This window comes from Eleutherodactylus coqui, chromosome 7 (assembly GCF_035609145.1).
Source record: "Eleutherodactylus coqui strain aEleCoq1 chromosome 7, aEleCoq1.hap1, whole genome shotgun sequence".
NCBI lineage: Eukaryota > Metazoa > Chordata > Amphibia > Anura > Eleutherodactylidae > Eleutherodactylus > Eleutherodactylus coqui.
In genome coordinates, this window is record NC_089843.1 from 126,074,923 (window position 1) to 126,096,654 (window position 21,732).

At 46.1% G+C, this 21,732-nt stretch overlaps 1 protein-coding gene across 1 annotated transcript in view; it reads left to right on the top strand.

The window, feature by feature from the left end:
* Positions 1–6,700: 6,700 nt before the first annotated feature.
* The window catches only part of SH3D19 (SH3 domain containing 19), a 98,469-nt gene continuing 83,437 nt past the window's right edge, over positions 6,701–21,732 (top strand). Inside the window, exon 1 of the mRNA XM_066573654.1 lies at positions 6,701–7,202. Coding sequence (XP_066429751.1) covers positions 7,109–7,202 — 94 coding nt within the window. The 5' untranslated portion in view covers positions 6,701–7,108. The remainder of the gene's footprint in view (positions 7,203–21,732) is intronic.

Below are 21,732 nucleotides of genomic sequence, written 5' to 3' on the forward strand. Positions count from 1 at the left end.
AACCCTGACACAATATCTCATGTTCTTTCATCTTTTAGTGTATGCAAGGATCTGCACACTTTTTTTTTCCCAACTGTACTATAAGCTCACATTATAGCAATGTCAAAATGGGCCATTTAGGCTCCACAAGCGTATGTGCCGGATGTGGAATTCTAAAGTATGCCACCCTCATACAGTGGCATATGTTGCACATAGGGTCACAATGTAAAAAATATGTGCCATACATATATCTTTTGGTGTCCCCTCTGCATAAAAAGTATTGTTTGCAGAAAGATGGGAACAGCCAGATGTTAGTTGAAAGTCAATATCAAGTTCTAAAAATATCTACATACGTAGAGTTTTGGTTTGTGGCATTTTAAATGTACCTGCACTTTCTAAGCACGGTTTTCATCTAGCGAGCCTGTCTTCATCTAGTGAGCAGTGACCGTGGTTGGATGAGCGCTTCAGCTGGCTCCTTCCAGTGATTGGCGAGATCTCAGCAGCCGGATCCCCTGCAATCAAAGCCTTTGATATATCCCTATGACATATCAAAAGCTTTTAGAAAGGAATTACACTTTAAGTGGAGCTTTCTGAGGTCAGTGGCATTTATGTCAATATGCAGCATGCTTTAGGTATGGTATTTTTCTCCATGGGCATCTCTATAGAAAGTGTTTGGAAAATGTTTGTATGAAATGACACAAAATAATTAATAGCATAAAAAAAATATTAAAAAATGTTTTAAAGCACAGACCTTTTTTTTTTTTTAAATCAGAAAAAAAACTTTGTGTAAGGGTGTCTTTACTCTGGGGAGAAAACTGAACGAGACTAGTGTGTTGCGAGACACGCAAATATAAATCCCATTCTTTTGAATGGGGTCATACACATTAGCGATGTTTACCTGCATAGCACCGCAGTAATATTGTGATCGCCATTATGAAGGAGCCCTAAGGCAGTGTCTTGTGTGCTACATGAATCATTCTCCTCTTGATCCTGTCTCCTTCAGTCTGATGTTTCGAGGTATAGCTGTCAGTTTATCGGCAGCCCACGCAACACAATCCAATCTCTTAGTTCTGTTACTGTATGTTATGAGCTTGTTTCTGGTGCTGTATTTATGTTATAAACGTAGTTAGCGTCAGACTGGGGTGTTAGAGCCTACCAGTAAAAATCATTCTGGGGGCTCACTGTACAGCTATATTTGATCCCTGATTGCAAATTCCCGGCCACCACATTCTCCATATACATCAATGGAAAGGTGGCTACGTTTTCACTAAAGCTTATGGAGAACAAGCCAGGTAATAATTTGTGGGCCCCCATTTATCCTATAGGTGAGGATTCCAAAGGTGTCATTCATGGCATATCTTGTAAAAGGTGAGATCGCACATAATAGCCACAGCATGACAGAACAATGCACCGAATGCAATTTGATTGCAGAACAGCAGTTTTCAAACTAACTTTTAAGCCTCTTTCATACGGGCGACAGTGATATCACTGCTACAAAATTGTTGCAATATTGCTGCTATGTACACACTATTTTGTAGCGTCAGTGATGCTTTTTTCTCGGGAGAAATGGAGCATCGCGTCACTGCTGCCTGCAATAAAATCGCACTACGTTATAGTTAGAAAGTTAATAGGACTTTCTAATGTTAAAATTGCATTGCACGAAAATCACAAATTTCGTGCAATGCGATAAACAAGGAGGCTCCATAGGGAAACATGGGCTACAAAACATAGCAAATCGCGGCTGTATGGCTGTATCCACATGGGCGACAGCGATATTGTTGCTAGAAAATAGCTGTGATATTGCTGCTATGTACAGTTACATAGGACTTTATAATGTTCAAATCGCATCACATTGCACGAAAATCTCAAGTTCGTGCTATGTGATGCGAGAAACTATCAGCCTCCATAGAGAAACATGCGCTACAAAAAATAGCAAATCGTGGCTGTTTAGAGCATGCTACGATTTTGTAGTCTCGCAATGTAGTAGACTACAAAACATCGCTCATGTGGAAGAACCCATAGGAAAGCATGGGCTCTACACATACATGTGATTTGTAGCACTGTCTTATTTTGGCAAAATCACCCGCTCGGATACAGCCTACAGAGCATGCCGCGATTTTGTAGTCTCGCAATGTAGAAGGCTACAAAACTTCGCTCATGTAAAAGAACCTGCAGCATACAAAAGGGTACCTCAGGACATCAGGCATATGCTGAGGAGCTGGAAGGGTAAAGCTGTCACTTGTCACGGTGGCATTTATCAGACTATTCCCCAGAGGGACACCTGCAGCCTTGGCCAGAGCATCGCTGGGCCTCTTTTGGACACCCCCAGGAGAGGGATGGCCAATATCCATGCTGAACAACTGTAACTTGTCACGTGACGCCACCGTTCCTTTACTCACCAGAATGAACCTCGGCGATAATGGAGTCCACACACGATTTAGTGGTTAAGTACCTCAGTCCCTGGGAACGGTCAAGGCTTGGCAAAACTTTACTTGTCCAACTTCAACACTTTACAGCTTAAGAACACACCAATGCAGGCAACACATTAGAAGGAAGGTCAGGGAGGAACTTTGGATGATGCTGGTCCTACAGTCTTGTTTTTTTTTATATGGTACCGCTCCTGGAAGGGAGGACTTTCTTAGAGAGTATACTCAGGATGATATCGGCACTACAGTCCTTGTTATCTGTATGGTATTGCTCCTGGAAGGGGCAAACTCTCCACAATCACTCACTTTTTGAAGTACCTCTGCACAGTGGTCTTGACTTTCCTCTCTGCTCACACACTCACTCTCTCTCTTTTTCTCCTTACTCTATAATGGTTCCTGATATCGGGAACTTCGGGAAACCTTTCTTTCTCTTCCATTCTTCACCACATGAGGGTCGAAGGTACCCCCATGTGGCTGTCCTTTTTTTTTTCTTTCAGGAACCCAGAAGAACAGACTTTTTTCCTGCTCTCAGACACTCATATTTATAGTCTCTAGCATACCCCATGACGGGACATAAATTGATACATTTGCAGAGATTAACCTCTCACTTGCTGCAGCTGTGCAGTACACATAACAAGAGACTAGACAATTTGCACAGTGCATCTACACAAAAGACATTACATGTATGACATTTATGGAGAGGCCAGGAGAAGGTGTTTCGGGCTACTACAAACCCATTGGAAACCATGGGCTTCCCATAAATGCGTTTTGTAGCCTGTGTGAAACCAGCCTTAATGCGGTTTTGCAGATAAACAGCAGTTTTACCTTAAAAAAAAAAACAACTGAAACTATGGGCCTATTAACAATCAATGTGAAAACTGTGCCAATTAGCAGTAAAACCAAAAGTTGGCATGGTTTGCATGTAATGTCACCCTTAAGAAGGTTCCTTGGGTTTGCAGCTGTCTGTAGCAAAGAGGTATAGTTCCCATTAAAGCTAAAAAGATGATAGAAACCTGAAAATGAATCTATTATAATTACCTAGTAGGAGAGGGGACCTACGTACTTTTTTTCCCCCCCCCAGTAGTATCCTGCTTTCTGACTTGGGGTCCCCCCTGGGTATTGTTGTACCTTGACGCAACTGGAAGCTAGGGGTTTAACAGGGCTTGCATGGAGGAACGCCCCTGTCACGCCCCTAGCTCCCAATTGGCTGGAGGGTTAGGGTTAGTTTTCCTTTTAGGCTTACATTATTAGCTCTACATGCTTCCATGTTACAGCTCATAATGTAAGCCAAACTGGAAAACAAACTTTGCCTTGCCTGTCCCTGCAGCTCTGAAGTGGCATTCACACAGAGATCGGCACCCCACCACCGGCAACACTGTCGTCCTCCCCCCTACCCACACCGCTGGCACCAACACTGTCCTGCCCCGTGCTATAGCGACGCTCACCGCCCTGGATGAGGCCGTTCCCACACTCTCGGCACTTTCTGGGGATGCAGCAGCTGACGGCTACTCCGCTCCTCTCTCTGCTCCATATAGGGAGCTGAGAACTCTGAATAACCCATTATAGTTGGAGGCCCATACAGATTTTGCATTGGGGCTCAGAAGCTTCAAGTTACGCCTCTGTTGGATGTATAGATAGGCAGCATACAGCATCTCAGCCAATCTGTGTGTAGTTCAGCTGGGTGGAAAAGCTGGGGACCCACTTATTCTCAGGGATTCACCTGTTCCCCTATGGGCCAGTCCGAATCTGCACTTGGTTCTAGTACAGTATTTATTCTGCTGTGGGTATACTGCTACCTCTTTTTTTTGTGCACAAGCAAAATTCCAGTTATTCATGCAAAATATAATATGTTCCTATCAGTGCAATATATATCGGGGAGAATTTACTAAGCCCAGCATTTGCACTGCAGGCTTAGTATGATTTTCCCCCAGTGCCTCTTAGGCCTCATGTCCATGGAGAAAAGAAGATTTTAAATCCGCAGCGGATCACCCGCATGCGGATCCGCACCCCATAAGGATGCATTGACCACCCGCAGGTAGATAAATACCTGCGGATGGTCAATAAAAGTGAATTTAAAAATCCTAGAGCATGAAAAAAAATGGACATGCTCCATTTAGGGCGGGTCTCCCGCGGGAAGGCTCCCGCAGGCTTCTATTGAGGCCTATAGAAGCCGTCCGGATCCGCAGGAAACCCACGCCTGAATTAAACTCACCTGCTCCGGGCGATGCAGATCTTCCTTCCTTCGCGGCAGGATCTTCTTTCTTCGACCCTGCGGATGTGCCCGGCAGATGCGCGCGGCACACAGCCGGCGTGCCGAGCACATCCGCCGGGCCGAAGAAAGAAGATCCGGCTGCGAAGAAGAGAAGACCTGCACGGTCCGCTGCAGGTAAGTTTATTCTTATTTTCAGCCCTCATGCCCGCGGGGCAGGAGGGACCCGCTGCGGATTCTCCATGGAGAATCCGCAGCGGGCCTGATTTTCCCCATGGACATGAGGCCTTAGTGTATTCAGTGCATTCCGGCAGCTCTATGCACCTTTTCAGGATTACACAAATTGTCAAAAAAACATTTGAATGGAGGCTCTCTAGTACTCTGCTATACTGCCTTTGGCTTGGATACAAGATGTGATACGGGTGAGCATAGAGGCTCTCTAGTACCCAGTTGTACCGCCTCTAGCTTGGTTACAAGATGTGATATGGGCATGGAGGCTCTAGCACCCAGTTGTACCACCTCTAGCTTGTATACAAGATGTCAGACGGGCAGGCATGGAGGCTCTAGTACCCTGTTGGTTCACTTCTAGCTTGTATGCGAGATGTGATACGGGCAGGCATGGAGACATAAAGGTTTTGTATGGTGTCCTGCCACATATCAGTCCACATTGCTGGAACTAAGGTTCTTGATCGTGCAGACTTGTATGCTGTCGATGTTGGTGTCCAAGATGGTCCCATACATGTTCTATTGGCCATACATCTGGTGACCGAGCAGCCATGGAAGTGTGACAACGTTGTGGACACATTCGTGTGACCCCCTTGTGTGTGCGGCCGAGCTTTATCCTGCCAGAAAATACCTCTTGGAAGCCCTGCCGTGAGAGAAACATGTGGCTGCAGGATGTCCTTAAAATATTACTGAGTTGTCATTGTTCCTCATACCACTACTAGCGGTGACCGACTGTCATATGTGATAGCCACCCAGACCATCAGCAGTGGTAGTGTGCTGACTCGCAGCAAAGGAGAATTGAGACACTCACTCCTATGTCTCTAGACACAAACACTGCCGTCATCTATGCCAAAACTAAGTCTGGATTAATCACAGAAAACAACTTTGTTCCACTCCGTAGAAGTCCAGTTTCATCTTTCATGACAGCATTGCAAACTGTGGCAACAGTGGGTGTCAAAGGTACACTTAATGGGCACTGTGAGACATGGGACCTGTAACTATGGTGCCACCTGTCTCTGGATGGTGGACAATGAAACGTTTAGAGCTGCTCATGCTTGTCGGATGATCAGACAATCCCCTCTACTGGTGGTCTTCAAGAGCTTCCTAAACCCAGTCGCCTTGTGTGTGCCTTCACACATCCACTGGTCCCAACACCTTCTAATAGTCTGGTTGGAGCACAAGTTGCGGGCAATTCATTGATACAACCATCCATGTTCCAATTATGTGTCCCCTCTCAAACTCTAACTGGTAGAAATCTCTGTGATTGCATCGTAGAGGTGTCTAGTGGTCAACAAGCCCTATACAACCCTATACAAGTGGAAGAAGAGCTCACTACACACAAAATAATTGTGCCTTTTTACGCCAAACACTGGCGTAAAAGCTTTTGAAAATTTGGTTCTCCCTTCCTTTCACATGCTTTGGTAGGTGACGTGCCAAAAACAATTCAGCACAGGATGCCATCTAACCCGGGGCCGGCGCTGCGACCTACGTACGCACTAGATACATTGGTAAACTAAGCAGTGTATGAATAAAATGGGTGTCTCTTTATGTCATTTGTTTCTATTTTATTTTCTTCCATCTTTTGTCATGTCCTTTCACACATCTCTCTCCCTGCCCTCCATGTGTAGTAGGTCTGGAGGGAGGTCTGCTCTCCATACATTGTCAGCCTCATGCCCACTGTGGCAGGCCTGGCAGCAGCTTCCATGTGCAGGCACAATCTGTCTTTTCCTCCCTTGCCTTGGCATTCCTGAGGCTGGAGCTGCCATTCTGAGTGTGCCCTGCTGCAGGTACCTCCTCCTCCTCCTCCTCCCTCTGCCTTTTGTTTTACTATCACAGGGAGACCGAGAGAACAATTTCCTGTTGACACCGGAATATTTAGAAAGTGCAAGGAAGGAGGGAAGGAGGGACGGCAGCATCTGAGCTGGGAAGTTTCCTCCTGCCGCACAGCTGAGGGTGCCCTGTGGGTGCTACTGGCATAGGGGCAGACTGCTGCTACATGCATGTTCACACAGGGCAAAGTTTGTGTGCAAGAGGCTGGCCTGCATGTGTCATCGAGGGATCAGGTGCACCAGGGCTGCCACTGGCATCTTTGTGTCTGTTGAATGGCTAGAGCTGGTGCTGGGCATGCTGCTGAGCCTGCTGTAGAAGGCAGCCACACACACTGATCACAGCTCGGCCTCGTCTGCAGACTGGAGGCTTCTCTACAGCCCCGAGGACAAGGAATGTGATTTTCTGAGCCTCCAATGCTTTTACCCTGTGCTGTCTGCTGATGGCTGAAGCCTGGCTGGAGGAAGAGGAGGAGGAGCTGAGGGATAGTGCTGGCAACAGGAGACACAGGAGGTCCAACCTGAACCAGGCTGCAGGTAACCACAGCTACCCTATGTATGTGTGCAGGTGACCAGTACCGCTGCCCCATGTATGTGTGCAGGTGACCAGTACCGCTGCCCCATGTATGTGTGCAGGTGACCAGTACCGCTGCCCCATGTATGTGTGCGGGTGACCAACGCCACCCCATGTCTGTGTGCAGGTGACCAGTACTGCCACCCCATGTCTGTGTGCAGGTGACCAGTACTGCCACCCCATGTCTGTGTGCAGGTGACCAGTACTGCCACCCCATGTCTGTGTGCAGGTGACCAGTACTGCCACCCCATGTCTGTGTGCAGGTGACCAGTACTGCCACCCCATGTCTGTGTGCAGGTGACCAGTACTGCCACCCCATGTCTGTGTGCAGGTGACCAGTACTGCCACCCCATGTCTGTGTGCAGGTGACCAGTATCGCTACCCCATGTATGTGTGCGGGTGACCAACGCCACCCCATGTATGTGTGCGGGTGACCAACGCCACCTCATGTATGTGTGCGGGTGACCAACTCCACCTCATGTATGTGTGCGGGTGACCAGTACCGCTGCCCCATGTATGTGTGCGGGTGACCAGTACCGCTGCCCCATGTATGTGTGCGGGTGACCAGTACCGCTGCCCCATGTATGTGTGCGGGTGACCAGTACCGCTGCCCCATGTATGTGTGCGGGTGACCAGTACCGCTGTCCCATGTATGTGTGCGGGTGACCAGTACCGCTGCCCCATGTATGTGTGCAGGTGACCAGTACCGCTGCCCCATGTATGTGTGCAGGTGACCAGTACCGCTGCCCCATGTATGTGTGCAGGTGACCAGTACCGCTGCCCCATGTATGTGTGCGGGTGACCAGTACCGCTGCCCCATGTATGTGTGCGGGTGACCAACGCCACCTCATGTATGTGTGCGGGTGACCAACGCCACCTCATGTATGTGTGCGGGTGACCAGTACCGCTGCCCCATGTATGTGTGCGGGTGACCAGTACCGCTGCCCCATGTATGTGTGCGGGTGACCAGTACCGCTGCCCCATGTATGTGTGCGGGTGACCAGTACCGCTGCCCCATGTATGTGTGCGGGTGACCAGTACCGCTGCCCCATGTATGTGTGCGGGTGACCAGTACCGCTGCCCCATGTATGTGTGCGGGTGACCAGTACGGCTGCCCCATGTATGTGTGCGGGTGACCAGTACCGCCGCCCCATGTATGTGTGCGGGTGACCAGTACCGCCGCCCCATGTATGTGTGCGGGTGACCAGTACCGCCGCCCCATGTATGTGTGCGGGTGACCAGTACCGCCGCCCCATGTATGTGTGCGGGTGACCAGTATTGCCACCTCATATATGTGTGCGGGTGACCAGTATTGCCACCTCATATATGTGTGCGGGTGACCAGTATTGCCACCTCATATATGTGTGCGGGTGACCAGTATTGCCACCTCATGTATGTGTGCGGGTAACCAGTATTGCCACCTCATGTATGTGTGCGGGTGACCAACGCCAGCTCATGTATGTGTGCGGGTGACCAACGCCAGCTCATGTATGTGTGCGGGTGACCAACGCCAGCTCATGTATGTGTGCGGGTGACCAACGCCAGCTCATGTATGTGTGCGGGTGACCAACGCCAGCTCATGTATGTGTGCGGGTGACCAACGCCAGCTCATGTATGTGTGCGGGTGACCAACGCCAGCTCATGTATGTGTGCGGGTGACCAACGCCAGCTCATGTATGTGTGCGGGTGACCAACGCCAGCTCATGTATGTGTGCGGGTGACCAACGCCACCTCATGTATGTGTGCGGGTGACCAACGCCACCTCATGTATGTATGTATGTGTGCAGGTGATCAGTACTGCCACCTCATGTATGTATGTGGGCAGTGCAACCTGACTGATCCTCAGGGACTATTCTCACGCTCGCTAGCGGTGTTATATCTGTAGTGGGAAGAGTGGTGGATGAGCCGGTACATATGGTGGCAGGAGCTTGTATCCCCTACTGTAACCTGTAAATATAGTATATGGCCGGTCTCACACCAACATATGGTAAAATGCAGCTTTTTATCGCCGTGTAGTCCAGCGTTTTTTGCCTGCGCAGGACATCGTATCTCACGCACACGGTCATGCACAGGCTTCGGCATCTTGTCCATGAACGTATCGTTCTCCCCACAGTGTCTTACCGATTTTGTAAGCAGCGGCAGAGACCGCGTGTGGCTGTGTGTGTACTGCACATGCCCGTGTATCTCGCACACGCACGGACATGTGCTGTGACTTTTTTTTAAATTCTGTTTCATAGCAGGGATGCGTATGAAAACGCCACTCATACTCAATGTATCGCATATGGATAGCGTTTAATACGCTGCCTATACCAATGTATAAGCTCACTTTTAGGACCCAAAAATATAAATTCATAAAAATTAACTTTTAATAAATATTGCTTAAAAACCTTATGGACACACAAACAAAAAAAAAAAAAAATCCACTATCCGGTAGGGAATGTGAAATTGTATCATACAGTAACACTTCAAGATCAGTATCGATCTTGGACGTTTTCTTTATTATGTCTTTTACGTCCAAAAGATAGCTCTTTTTTTGGGGGGGTTTCTTGGTTTTAATGTTCCAAAAAACCTATGCATTTTTTCCCGAACCTGAACATGATGTCGTAATCAGCCGGAATCTACATGCAACTCATATAGTCCAATGTATAATAGACATGAGATGTTTTTATGTACAGAATAGACCTTGTAATTGCCCAGATGTTTTTATGTACAAAATAGACCTTGTAATTTCCCTACGCGTTTCGCCCACTGCGTGGGCTCCTCAGGGGCTCAAGTATCTCCTGGGATGATTCCCTGGAGAAAGGGTTATCAGTCATCAACTGAGTATAGAAAATTGTTTATAGATTAGGACTATAATCCATAGATGGATTAGGACTATAATCCGTAGACGCGTTTCGCCCACTGCGTGGGCTCCTCAGGGGCTCAAGTATCTCCTGGGATGATTCCCTGGAGAAAGGGTTATCAGTCATCAACTGAGTATAGAAAATTGTTTATAGATTAGGACTATAATCCATCTATGGATTATAGTCCTAATCTATAAACAATTTTCTATACTCAGTTGATGACTGATAACCCTTTCTCCAGGGAATCATCCCAGGAGATACTTGAGCCCCTGAGGAGCCCACGCAGTGGGCGAAACGCGTAGGGAAATTGCAAGGTCTATTTTGTACATAAAAACATCTGGGCAATTACAAGGTCTATTCTGTACATAAAAACATCTCATGTCTATTATACATTGGACTATATGAGTTGCATGTAGATTCCGGCTGATTACGACATCATGTTCAGGTTCGGAAAAAATGCATAGGTTTTTTGGAACATTAAAACCAAGAAACCCCCCCAAAAAAAGAGCTATCTTTTGGACGTAAAAGACATAATAAAGAAAACGTCCAAGATCGATACTGATCTTGAAGTGTTACTGTATGATACAATTTCACATTCCCTACCGGATAGTGGATTTTTTTTTTTTTTGTTTGTGTGTCCATAAGGTTTTTAAGCAATATTTATTAAAAGTTAATTTTTATGAATTTATATTTTTGGGTCCTAAAAGTGAGCTTAATTAAGTAATTGGGACCTTACTGCCTCTGTGAAGTGGTTTTCTATACCAATGTATAGGGCTGACGCTGCGTGCCATGCAGAGAAATACAGCATGCTGCGATCTATTTGATACGTTGATACATTGATACGCAGTGTCTCCACCCACATGTGCATGGAACATTGAAAGTCCATTGACTCCATTCATAGCGTATCACGCAGCCTTGTAATACGCTGTGAAAACACGGCCGTGGACATGAGCCAGAACTGGTTTCAAGATTCTTTTATTTACATCTGTCGCTTAGCGACGTTGCGACTGAACGCCACATGTACACAGTGTAATCGTGTTTGTACAGCGGTTGTACGCACCCTTAGGGCTCTATCGTGCATAATACGTGGTAAGATAGAACATGCCACGTTCTATTCTACACAGGTATTCTACGCAATGAATGAACGCTAGTATGAGAGGGACTGCGGAAATCCATGTATTTTGAGTTGCCGCCATATATTGCGTATTAGGCTGTGTACATCGCATGCATAAAACGCAATTCGAATCCGCTGGTGTGAGCTCAGCCGTACGCTCCTGTCATGATGTTGAGAATTCTACTGTCTCTTCGGTGTACGATGGAGAAATGTAGTCAGTCCCGTCAGTCAGGAATTTGGGAAAGGTGGGTGACCACCTCCTTGGAAGTTGTAGTCTTCTCAGTTGTCCCCCAGTAACGCGTACAGCAGTTCCTTACATCGCTGACATACTCTAAGGCCCAATGTCCATGGGTGGATTTGATTTTGGGTGCAGAAATCAAATTGCAGCATGCTCCACTTCAGTGCGGTTCCTGCACGGACGGCTTCCATTGAAGTCAACGAAAGGCGAATTGTCCACAGCTGCAGACGGGCCATGGATTCCGTGGAAAAGTAGGAGTTTGGAAAAAAAATGTACTGCAGCGGATTCCAAAGATGAGTCTTGCCGAGACCCTATGCACAGTGTATGGGCTGTGCGTACCCGCGGCATCGCTAAGCGACGATTCATACAAAAAAAAAACTGCACATGACCGCCTGTGTGCCTCTGCGGTCATACGCAATACAGTAAAGTGCCATGCGCAGGGTCACTGGCCGGGATCACAGACGGAATCCACTGTGGGCTTCTTGCATCCGACCCGTTCATGTGAGCCCGGCCTAAGTCGCTGGCAAATTTCTGTGCGCTGTTTTTGGGCTCAGTGGTACTATGGCTATTGCATTGTTTTCCTGGCATTTGCCCTATAGGCTTCTCCATAGGACTTTCGCAGGTTTTAGCCTTGCAAAATGGGAAATAATTCTTAATATAATTTGTAAGAGATTTTTATTTCAGTCCGCCATTAGGGCTTAGTCACACGGGCGCATCGGCACCCGTACACGGGCACTGATGCGCCCGTGTGACTGGGCCCCTACTGCAGGAAGAAGACGGCCATACTTCAAGACGGACGACTCCCCACAGCGCTGAAGAAAGAACACATGATCGGCAATTAAGCCAGTCACATGTTCTTTCTCCCGGCGCTGCAGAGAGAAGTACGGCCGTCTTCTTCCTGCAGTAACACGGGCGTCGATGCGCCCATGAGACTAGGCCCTTAGTCTTCTAATGTAAGTCTACTCTATGGCATTGAACTAATTGGGCATCCTGCCATATTAGGTGCGCTGTCTCTAGCCGCAGTTACGTGAGCATTGCTTTTTTTGGAGGTGTGCGCATATTTATCTTTTTTTGTGTGTGTGTGTGTGTGTGTGTGTGTGTGTACGCATGCCCTCTGTATTTGCGCGAGCGAAAAAACAACCAAACTGGATTTCAATGGAAATTAAGTTTGATTAGTTTAAGATGTGCTATTTTTGTGCGCAATATGTACAAAAATAGAACATGTGCGCACAAAATCAGCTCGTGAGAACAAAACCATTGAAATCCATGGGTTCTATTCACTGCTTATTGTGTGCACAAATTTTGCACGCATAATATACAGTGCTATTGTGTTTGTGTGACTAGCCACTTCTATTTTCAGGTCATTGGCGTTTCTTGTGCAGGTTAGCTGTGATTTCCATGTGTCAGAGCCCGTGCTTGAGTTACTAAGAGATATGGGGATAGTCAGGCGTTTCGGGTTATGCAATATACGGTGAGACAACACCCAGGAACATGAGTCACGTTCAGGCGGTAGAGATATGAAGAGGGAAGCTACACCTGCTCCTTACGCTAACCTGTGTCTTGACAAGTTTCTAGGACTGGCAGGCTCACAGTGAAATTACGCTGGATGAATTAGGTATTTTCTGATGACGCGTTATATAGATCACATTTTTGTGTTAAACATATTTTAAATTTTTTTTTTAATTTTTTTTTTTTTGGTCACAATGTCTATTTAAAAAAAAAAAAAAAGCCTAAAATCCAGCATTCCTCACACTGACCACAGAGCCTAATAATAGTCTGATACTACTTGTTCCGCAGGGAAAGCTTTGCAGCAATCATCTCAGCAAGGCTACCTACACACGGACAAGTGCTATATTGCGCTCGCTTGAAAAAAATACTCAATTATTTTTTAAAAAGGCAGTAAGTTTTAAAAAACTATTTTTTCATATCCAATATTTAAATAAAAGAACCCCAAAACATATTTGCTATCGCTTCGTCCATAAAAATCTGACTTATCAAAGTAACGCATTATTTATGGTGAACGTTGCCAAAAAAATAAAATGCACAACATTAGAATTGCGCTTATTTGGTCACCCCATCAAATTTAATTTAAAAACGGATCAACAGCAAAATAAAAACCTAATCTAAGTTTGGTATGGTAGTAATCGTGCTGAGCCATAAAATAAAGTTATCGTCATTCTCCTAGTACTATCCCGCTAAGAACAAGCCCTCAGACAGCCACGTTGATGGATAAATAAGAGTTATGATTTTATAAAAGTGGGGAGGATAAATCGAAAATCTGAAAAAAAGGTTCTTTTAAGGAGTTAAATACAAACATAAATTTATTTTTCTTCATCAGGATTTTTCAGCTTGCTGTATTGAGAATGTTCAGCGTGAATGAGAACGACTGAACGATCGGTGTTGAAACGAAAGGATTAGCAAATGGGCCAACAATGATTTTCATGCTTGTAGAAAATGAAGGATAATTTGTCCGCTCCTCGCTCAGTCGCTGGCCATGTTTACACGGAGCAATTATCATTCAAATTCGATCTAACCATTTTTTTAAACGATAATCGTTCCATGTAAAAGTACCTTAATATCACAGGCAGGATTACACTGAAAGGTGTAAAGTGACCTCTGCATCAGTCATGGAGTGTGCCTAGATGGTTTCCCATACAAGTCAATGGGTCCTCTTCTGTCCATTGTGCGAATGGCGCATGAGGCTGCTGTAAAGCATATCTTCGAAATGCTGTTAAATGTAACTCGGGCAAGATGGCCGACCCTGTAGTCATGTACAAGCAACAGAATAAAAAATATATCAGAAAATTAAAACAGATTAGAAAAATGTAATGTTTCTCCATCTGGTTTTAATTCATGAAAATTTTTGCTTGATATAGTCCCGTTAAAGTGCCGGATTGTCTTGATGACCAGACATGCATTAGGAAATGACATAAATCACTCCCTTAATACAATTGACTCTTTTACAAGTGGGTGCGAACCAATGACGGAGCAGGACAGGAAATGTAAAGAACCTACTTTTGGCTTGTAAACTTGTCAGCAGAATACAAGCAGCTATAAAATTTTGGTTTGGACTGCGTCAAAGGCTGTTGGGCAGTCTGGTTCTATAGATGAGCTGACAGGAAAGCCAAAGAGAGTTATTGGATTGCCCCCACAAGAGTATGTAGTTCCAGAAGTTGGTACTACTTAAAGCAGTAGTCTCAACCTGTGAATGCAGATGTTGCAGAACTACCGCTGCTGGCAGGCATAACGGGAGTCATAGCATTACAAAAGGCTGGAAGGATAATGTTTATTAGTAGAAGCAATCGGCACTACCCATTTTCAACAGTGAACTTGTACAACAAGTGTCTGTGGATCCAGAAAAATGCTCATATAGAAATCTAATTCCAGCCACTTCTTTGACCCTTCTGTCTGCAGAAAATGGACGAGCAACAAGAGAACAGTTATCATTCGTCCGGTCATTGGTTCACGTCTAGACTGGACGATTATCGTTCACTTTCACTTGTTTGAATGATAACACTAGTCAACAGTGAAAATCTTTCCGAAATGAAAATAGGTATTTCTTAATCATTTCATCATGGAAGAAGCAAAAATGAATTGAAAAGTTTGAGTTAGCTCTCGGCTCTGAGATGTAGCCCATTTAAGTTAAATATATTCTGATCCACAAGGTTAGATGAGGGACAGTGGTGAGCAGAGGGGGGGGGGGTCAGTGAGAGAGAGATCTCCCCTCCGTTCCTCCCCGCTGGCAGCCGAATCTTTAGAGATGAGCGGGCATGTACTTGAATAAGGCACTACTCGCTCAAGTAGTTTGCCTTAACGAGTACGCTCGCTCATTTCTAGTTGCAACATGTCACTCAAAATCCATCTCCTACCTTCTTACCTGGACTTCTTCCCTGACAACTGCGGCACCGTGAGCGACAAACATGGAGAGCGATTCCATCAGGATATATCGAACATAGAACGAAGATATCGGGGAAGATGGAAGCTTCTCTGCTTGCGGACTACTGTGGGACAGTGACAAGAGACGCGCCAGCAAAGGAGCACAAGCGACTAGCAAAGGGAATCAGTTCACGTGATTAAGCCCTTTTATTTGAAGGTAGTGCATCTATAAAACCAGAGTTGGTCCACTAAACAAAATATAATCTCACATTCATTTTCCTTGAGCCAAAATTGGGGCAGTTTAATTATTTTGAGAAAGGAAAGAACTTCAAAGCCTATTTTTAGTATTTTGATTTGAAATTTGTATATCTTAAAAACCAGAGCTAATGAACAAAATCTATATTCGTGTTTCTCGGCCCAAAATTAGGGTAGTTTGAAATTTTTTCCTTTTTAAAAATAAAGTGCAGTTTTGTTGTCCAGTGATCGTTCTGTCTAAAAGCACCCTTACATGTAGCCTGTGTAAGGCCCCTGCACACCGCAGAGTCAGATTCCACATGCGAAATCCCGCAGCGGGCATCTAACCTTACCTGCTCTGTCGCCGTCTTTTCTGTACTGCGGATTGACCTAGCGGCTTGCTGTTGCACATGTGCAGTTGAGATTTTTTTTGTTCAAAATTTTCCCCCGTGACGTGGCTAGGTGACGACACGGAATCTGTGACATGTATGCAATGTTGATTGCGGAGTGGCCGAAGTTCGGACTGCTTCCATTGACTTCAATGGAAGCCTTCCGTGCGGAGCCCGCATGAAAATGAAGCATGCTGCAATTTTTTTTTTTTTAACCTGGTTATGCAGTTTGCAAGAAGAAGCATATTGAGCATGTAATGCATCGTGTGCTGCTCCTGTGGTCTATTTGTTATCACAAGCTATTCAGCCACTAATTTAGTAATAAGGTAAAATATGAATGGTCCTATATCCTGATTTTACATCAAATGCCCGATTTATGATAACTATATAGACATCGCTAAATTGGTGTCGGGCTCTGATGACAATCAGATCCCGACACCAACAATGTTGGGCAGCCTGACCGTACCTTGACACGTAATTTATATACCTCTCTCCCTATGGCTTATTTCACTCATATTACTGCTGCATTTACGCGTCCATAATACAGACGAGCGTCCCAGCCTCAACCTGAACTCAGAACGTCATAGGGATCTATAATGTTTTTAGTTTAGGTCACTAAACCTGCGGCTGGGCTGGGACACTCTTTGTCAGGACTGTAACTCAGGAGCTCCTGTACTCCAGGCGGCGGCTCTACCTGCTGAGCTATCTAGCCCTTTGGATACCTCCCCTGCTTGACCTTGTTTCCTGTTTGTCACCACTCTGTTTTCCAAAATTGGATCTCCTATAAAGGTCTGGCCCTTCCACTTCTGCATTGCATGATTATTTGTGCTCCAAGCCTATAGTCAAGCTCCACCACCTACCTGCTCCTCTGAACTGCTACTATCCGTGTACCGACCTCTGGCTTCCCCCGACTATGCTATCTGCCTGCTCCTCTGTACTGCAACAGATAATACCCGTGTGCTGGCCTATGGCTTCCGGTGACCACGCTCTGCCCACATTAGTGGCCCCGAATTACTAAGGCCCCGAATTGGACCGTTACACTCATCTGGCCCTTGCTCACGGAAGATAGTATCCTGCTGAATATGCATAAACTGCCTACTATAAGGTATATGAACAGTTTATGGATTCACACATGTCCGTGTGAGACAAATGCTTTGTACCATAAGTGGAATCTGAAAGGCTTCTTCGCTTTCCTTTTGAGAGGCTTCAGTTCCAGCATAAAACCTATGGCTGTCTTGCACAATACTTGGTGGGCCATGGAAAAGTAACCGACCTTCAATAATGCTGTGACAGGAAGAACAAGCAAGTGGATTGTTTTTCCCAAAGCTTAATTATTTATCCACGTTACAACAGAAGCTGGAAGTGGTCCCAATTTACTTCTGGGCACCTTATGTTGGTTGCTACTGCCTGCAGCTCTTCAACGGTGATGCTGCGGATAGTATTTGTGGTGTTTTCCTTGAGTTCATCCACAGTGCACGGATTATTGGTGTATATTTTGTGCTTTAAATTTAAGTCACACATGGACCAGACTAGGGAACGTGTAGGCCATAACCCCTTTCTCACAGTTCGCTCTTTCGTAAACCATTCATGAACCTGTGCTTGTGAGTTGCTGGAGATGTGGCATGTTGCCCCATCATGTTGTAAAAAGCAGTACGTCCTTTCTTCTGTTTGTCGTAAAACTGCTCAAACATGTCCAGATAAACCGCTGTGTTCACAGATGATTTGTAGAAAATTGGGTCCACTATTCGTGTTCCTGACACTGAGCACCAAACGCCAATTTTATAGTCGTGCAGTGGTCTTTTGTGAGTCAGGCGGGGAGTTTCAGTAGACCAGGACCTCATATTTTGTGAATTCATGTGCCTTGATAAATGAAACCACACGTCATCCTTCATAAATTACAGCAATGGGTCCCAAAGTTTACTTGCAATCATAGGCCCGCACATACAGTAATTAGTGTTTAGCTTTGTCGACCGCCTTCATTTCCTGCACATGTTATTTGATTAAGGTTACAGGTTCAGAGATTTTAGCACTCACCGACAAGACGTTCATGGTATACCAACTTGCTGGGGCAGTCCAAGTTGGTTTTCGAAGGCCAGTTGCCGTCCGCTGCTGAATGTCATGGACAACTTTAGACATCTGGACTGATGGAGGCCCTAGTTTCTTCATGTTTGCAAAAGATCGGGTTTGGCCCCATTTATGAACCAGACTCTGAATGCAACATTTAGCCGGTGGTTTTGTACCTAGTTACTCATTGGTGAAGGCCTCCTGCATTTCTTTAATTAATTCGCCTTGCACATGGCCTTCCACAATAACTAATTGTTGTGGCCGGAAGAACACCATGGGGCAGATTTATGAAAGCCATCTAAAAGATCTGTCTTTGTTGCCCATAGCAACCACTCACGGCACCGATTTAATTTCTTATACTGCTGAGGTAAAATTAAACTACTACACCCTTCTCCAAAGAGTGTGGTGAGGGACCGAAGGCGGGCTACTCTTTTGTGGCCCACAAAGTATAAATCAAGATGCAGAATTGGGTTGGGTTCACTTATCGTGTAGTTACTGCATAATTTAGTTTGCATAGCTTGCACTTGTAGTCAGTAACAATTCACAGTCCAACGTAGCACAAGTGAATGGAGTTGTAATAAATCCCTTTCACTGGAAGCGGCTATCCGGGGATTGGAATTCCTCACCGGCTCCTGCTGCGTCACACCAGCCACTTTCAGTTTCTGACAAGGAGTCACTACTGCGGCCCTCCGGTGTCGGTGACGTCGTAGGTGAGGGACAGGCTGTCGGCTCATTTTAATAACTAATAAAGCCGCTCTCTATGTCACCTCATCGGGTAGGATAGACGGAGGGGCTTGCTTATAGTTTTTGCAATGTGTGGCTGGTCTGACTTAGCAGGTGTCGGTGAGGAACTCAAATCCCTGGATAAGCCCCTTCAACCCTTGACTTCCAAAGCCTGTTTGTACCTTAATGACTAACTAATTTGAGTTTTTTTCATCATTGTGAAACTTTTTAATTTTTTTTTTATGTTGAAATATGACATGTTCAAAATGCCCAACTGTGGAGATGCAGCAGATTTGTACCAGATTTCATCCATTATAACGCAGTGGCTGCAATTTGTGGCTAAATCTCCCCCAAAATCTGTGACTGTATCGACTTTGCTGGTCCAACAGCGCAATATTAACGTTAACCTGGCCAAGTAGAGGTTTTAATTCTCTTATCTGCTGTCAGGGTGTTTATCCACTTGCTGCAGAGATCAGCTAACAATTTGTCTTAGTTCTTCTACATCTTGCTTTGCTGGCATCAATCGTAATGTGATCTTGGTGTCCTCGGTTCTTTTTTGTTTTTTTTTGGGGGGGGGGGGGGGAGTTGCCCTTTACTTTTTTTTTTTTTTTCTATTTAAAATGATACGTTTTAAAAAAAAACAAAAAACATTACATTTTCATATATATGGTTGAATTATGCTATTACAATGTTATCCGCGCTGCGGAATAAGTTGGCGCTATACAAATAAAGATTATTATTATTATTATTATCCCATCAGAGGACCCACCGCACCTCCCATAGCTATGGCACTGAATAGAAGCCTGGTGAGTTGCAGTAGACTGACCGTGCTGTTATGCCTGTAGGTGGCAGAGTTGCACTTTATTGATTAATGATGCTATTCTACTGGGCACTAATCCACTGATTGAATCGGGAAGCAGTCAACACTCATACTAGGCATCTTTTAGGGCAGTAATGGCAAACCTTTTAGAGAACAAGTGCCCAAACTGCAACCCAAAATCCACTTATTTATCGCAAAGTGCCAACATGTCAGGGGGCGGGGCTTATCACAACATATGATTTTACCCGTCATTCTAAAAAAAAGCACAGAAATTTCTGTGGAAAATTCTGCAGCATTTCCGCATCCAAAAAGAAGTCAAAATCTGCACGCTTTCTACTTTGAAACAGCCCTGCCCATTTCTGCCACATGTAAACATACCCTAGCAGTAATAGTGACCCCCTCCCCACGGCGACCCCTGGTAGAATAGTGACCACTATAATGACGAATAGGAGCTGCGGCCCCTGTCGGTATTCACTAAGGTGGTGAATGGCCGATGGTGGCGCGTGCCAGCAGGGAGGGCTCTGTGTGCCGCGGAGCATGCTGCGTTTTTTTTCCCCGCACACGCAATACACACCTCAAGGGGAAAATGACATCCGCATGTATTTAACTACCTGCAGGTGTCCAATGCATCCCTATGGGGCGCGGATCCTCGTGCGGGAAAAACGCTGCGGATTTTAAATGTTCTTTTTACAGTGGACATGAGGCCTTAAGGTGTTTTCCAGGCATTTACTAGAAATTTTCCAGGCTCTGTCCTCAGGATAGGTTATCACTATTTGACTAAGGTACGCTGTTCCCGATCTCCACTGATCAGTTGATCTTGCAGCTGCTGTCAGTGCAGCCGAGTCAGACGTTCGCAACAGTGGTGAGAGCCGGAAGTGTAAGGCTGCCTGTCCACGGGCAAATTTTCACGGTGTTCACCGTGGCAATAATCCAGCCGCGGGGAACATAGTGCACGCTTTCCATAGCGTAGCTATGGAAAGCGCAGCCCCCCTGTCCACGAGCGGAGAATCCTAGCGAGTCTTCGCTCGCGACCGGCAATTCGCAGCATGCTGTGAATTACCAAGATTCTCAGCACTGAGCCTATCTGTCAGATTTCGCAACGCCCGTGGACAGGCAGCCGGTATTAGTGTATCTTGACGCCACCATAAGCTAGGAGTCTGACAGGGGTAACGCCCCTCTCACACCCCTAGCTGCCGATTGGGTCAAGATCAGAAGGTGCTGTTAGCTGCCTGTTCTCCGTCCATGGCTCCGTGCTGTCACAGAGAAGCGCTCCGTGTTTTGCTCCGCAGATAGATCCCTTTCCCACGGAGAGAGAAGGGCCAGCCGCCGGCAAAGCCGCTTCACCTCGCTGTCCTCTGCCTGAGGCTCACCCCGCTCTGCGGTTTGGCACAGAGGGTGCTAGCACAGCCGGATAAGGGGTTTGAGAATTACTAATGCGCGGCTGCAGCGGGGGACCTGCGTGCGGCGGCTTCCACTTACTGTACCCAGGCGGTGTGGCCTCCGTGCTGCTGCGCCGTAAGGGAATCGGCTTGACGGAAAGGAGCGGTATAATCACCCGCGTTCTGCACGGGTGCCAGAGAAATCACTGGCAGCTTTGGCTGGCTGCCTGCCTGCAGCGGGGAAACGTGTCTGCTTTCTTTAAGAATCCTTACTAGGCAGCCAGGACCTAAATCCCATCTACGTCAGCAGCCAATCACATTCAGGTGGCGTCACCACCCTGTCCAACTTGACTCCACCAGTAGTTCCTGGTGGCGTCAAGATACACTAATACCCAGGCAGCCTAATGGAAGACTTTGCTTACATTGAGTTTAAGGGGAGAGAAGCCTTCTTTTACACTTCTGCTGGCGGACGTCTGGCTCGGCTATACTGATAATCAGCAGGTCTTTCGGTCCACTGGTGGTGGTCCGTCGCTCAGGGTCCCTGCCACTCAACTATTAATGACATCTTTCGTCCTGAGGATAGGTTATCAATAGTAAAAGTCTGGAAAACCGTAACCGCTTTTACGTTCAAGGATAAGTTCACATAGAAAAGAAGAAAGCAAGGAATGGTGCTGCATAGGGTAAGTAGTTCCATCACAACAAATCCAAGGCTATAGATAAGATGCTCACCTGTTCTATGTTAAGACACAACACTTCTGAACAGTTCTGGAGATCAGAGGAGTGTGACTCATCCCAGGGAACCACAAAGGCATA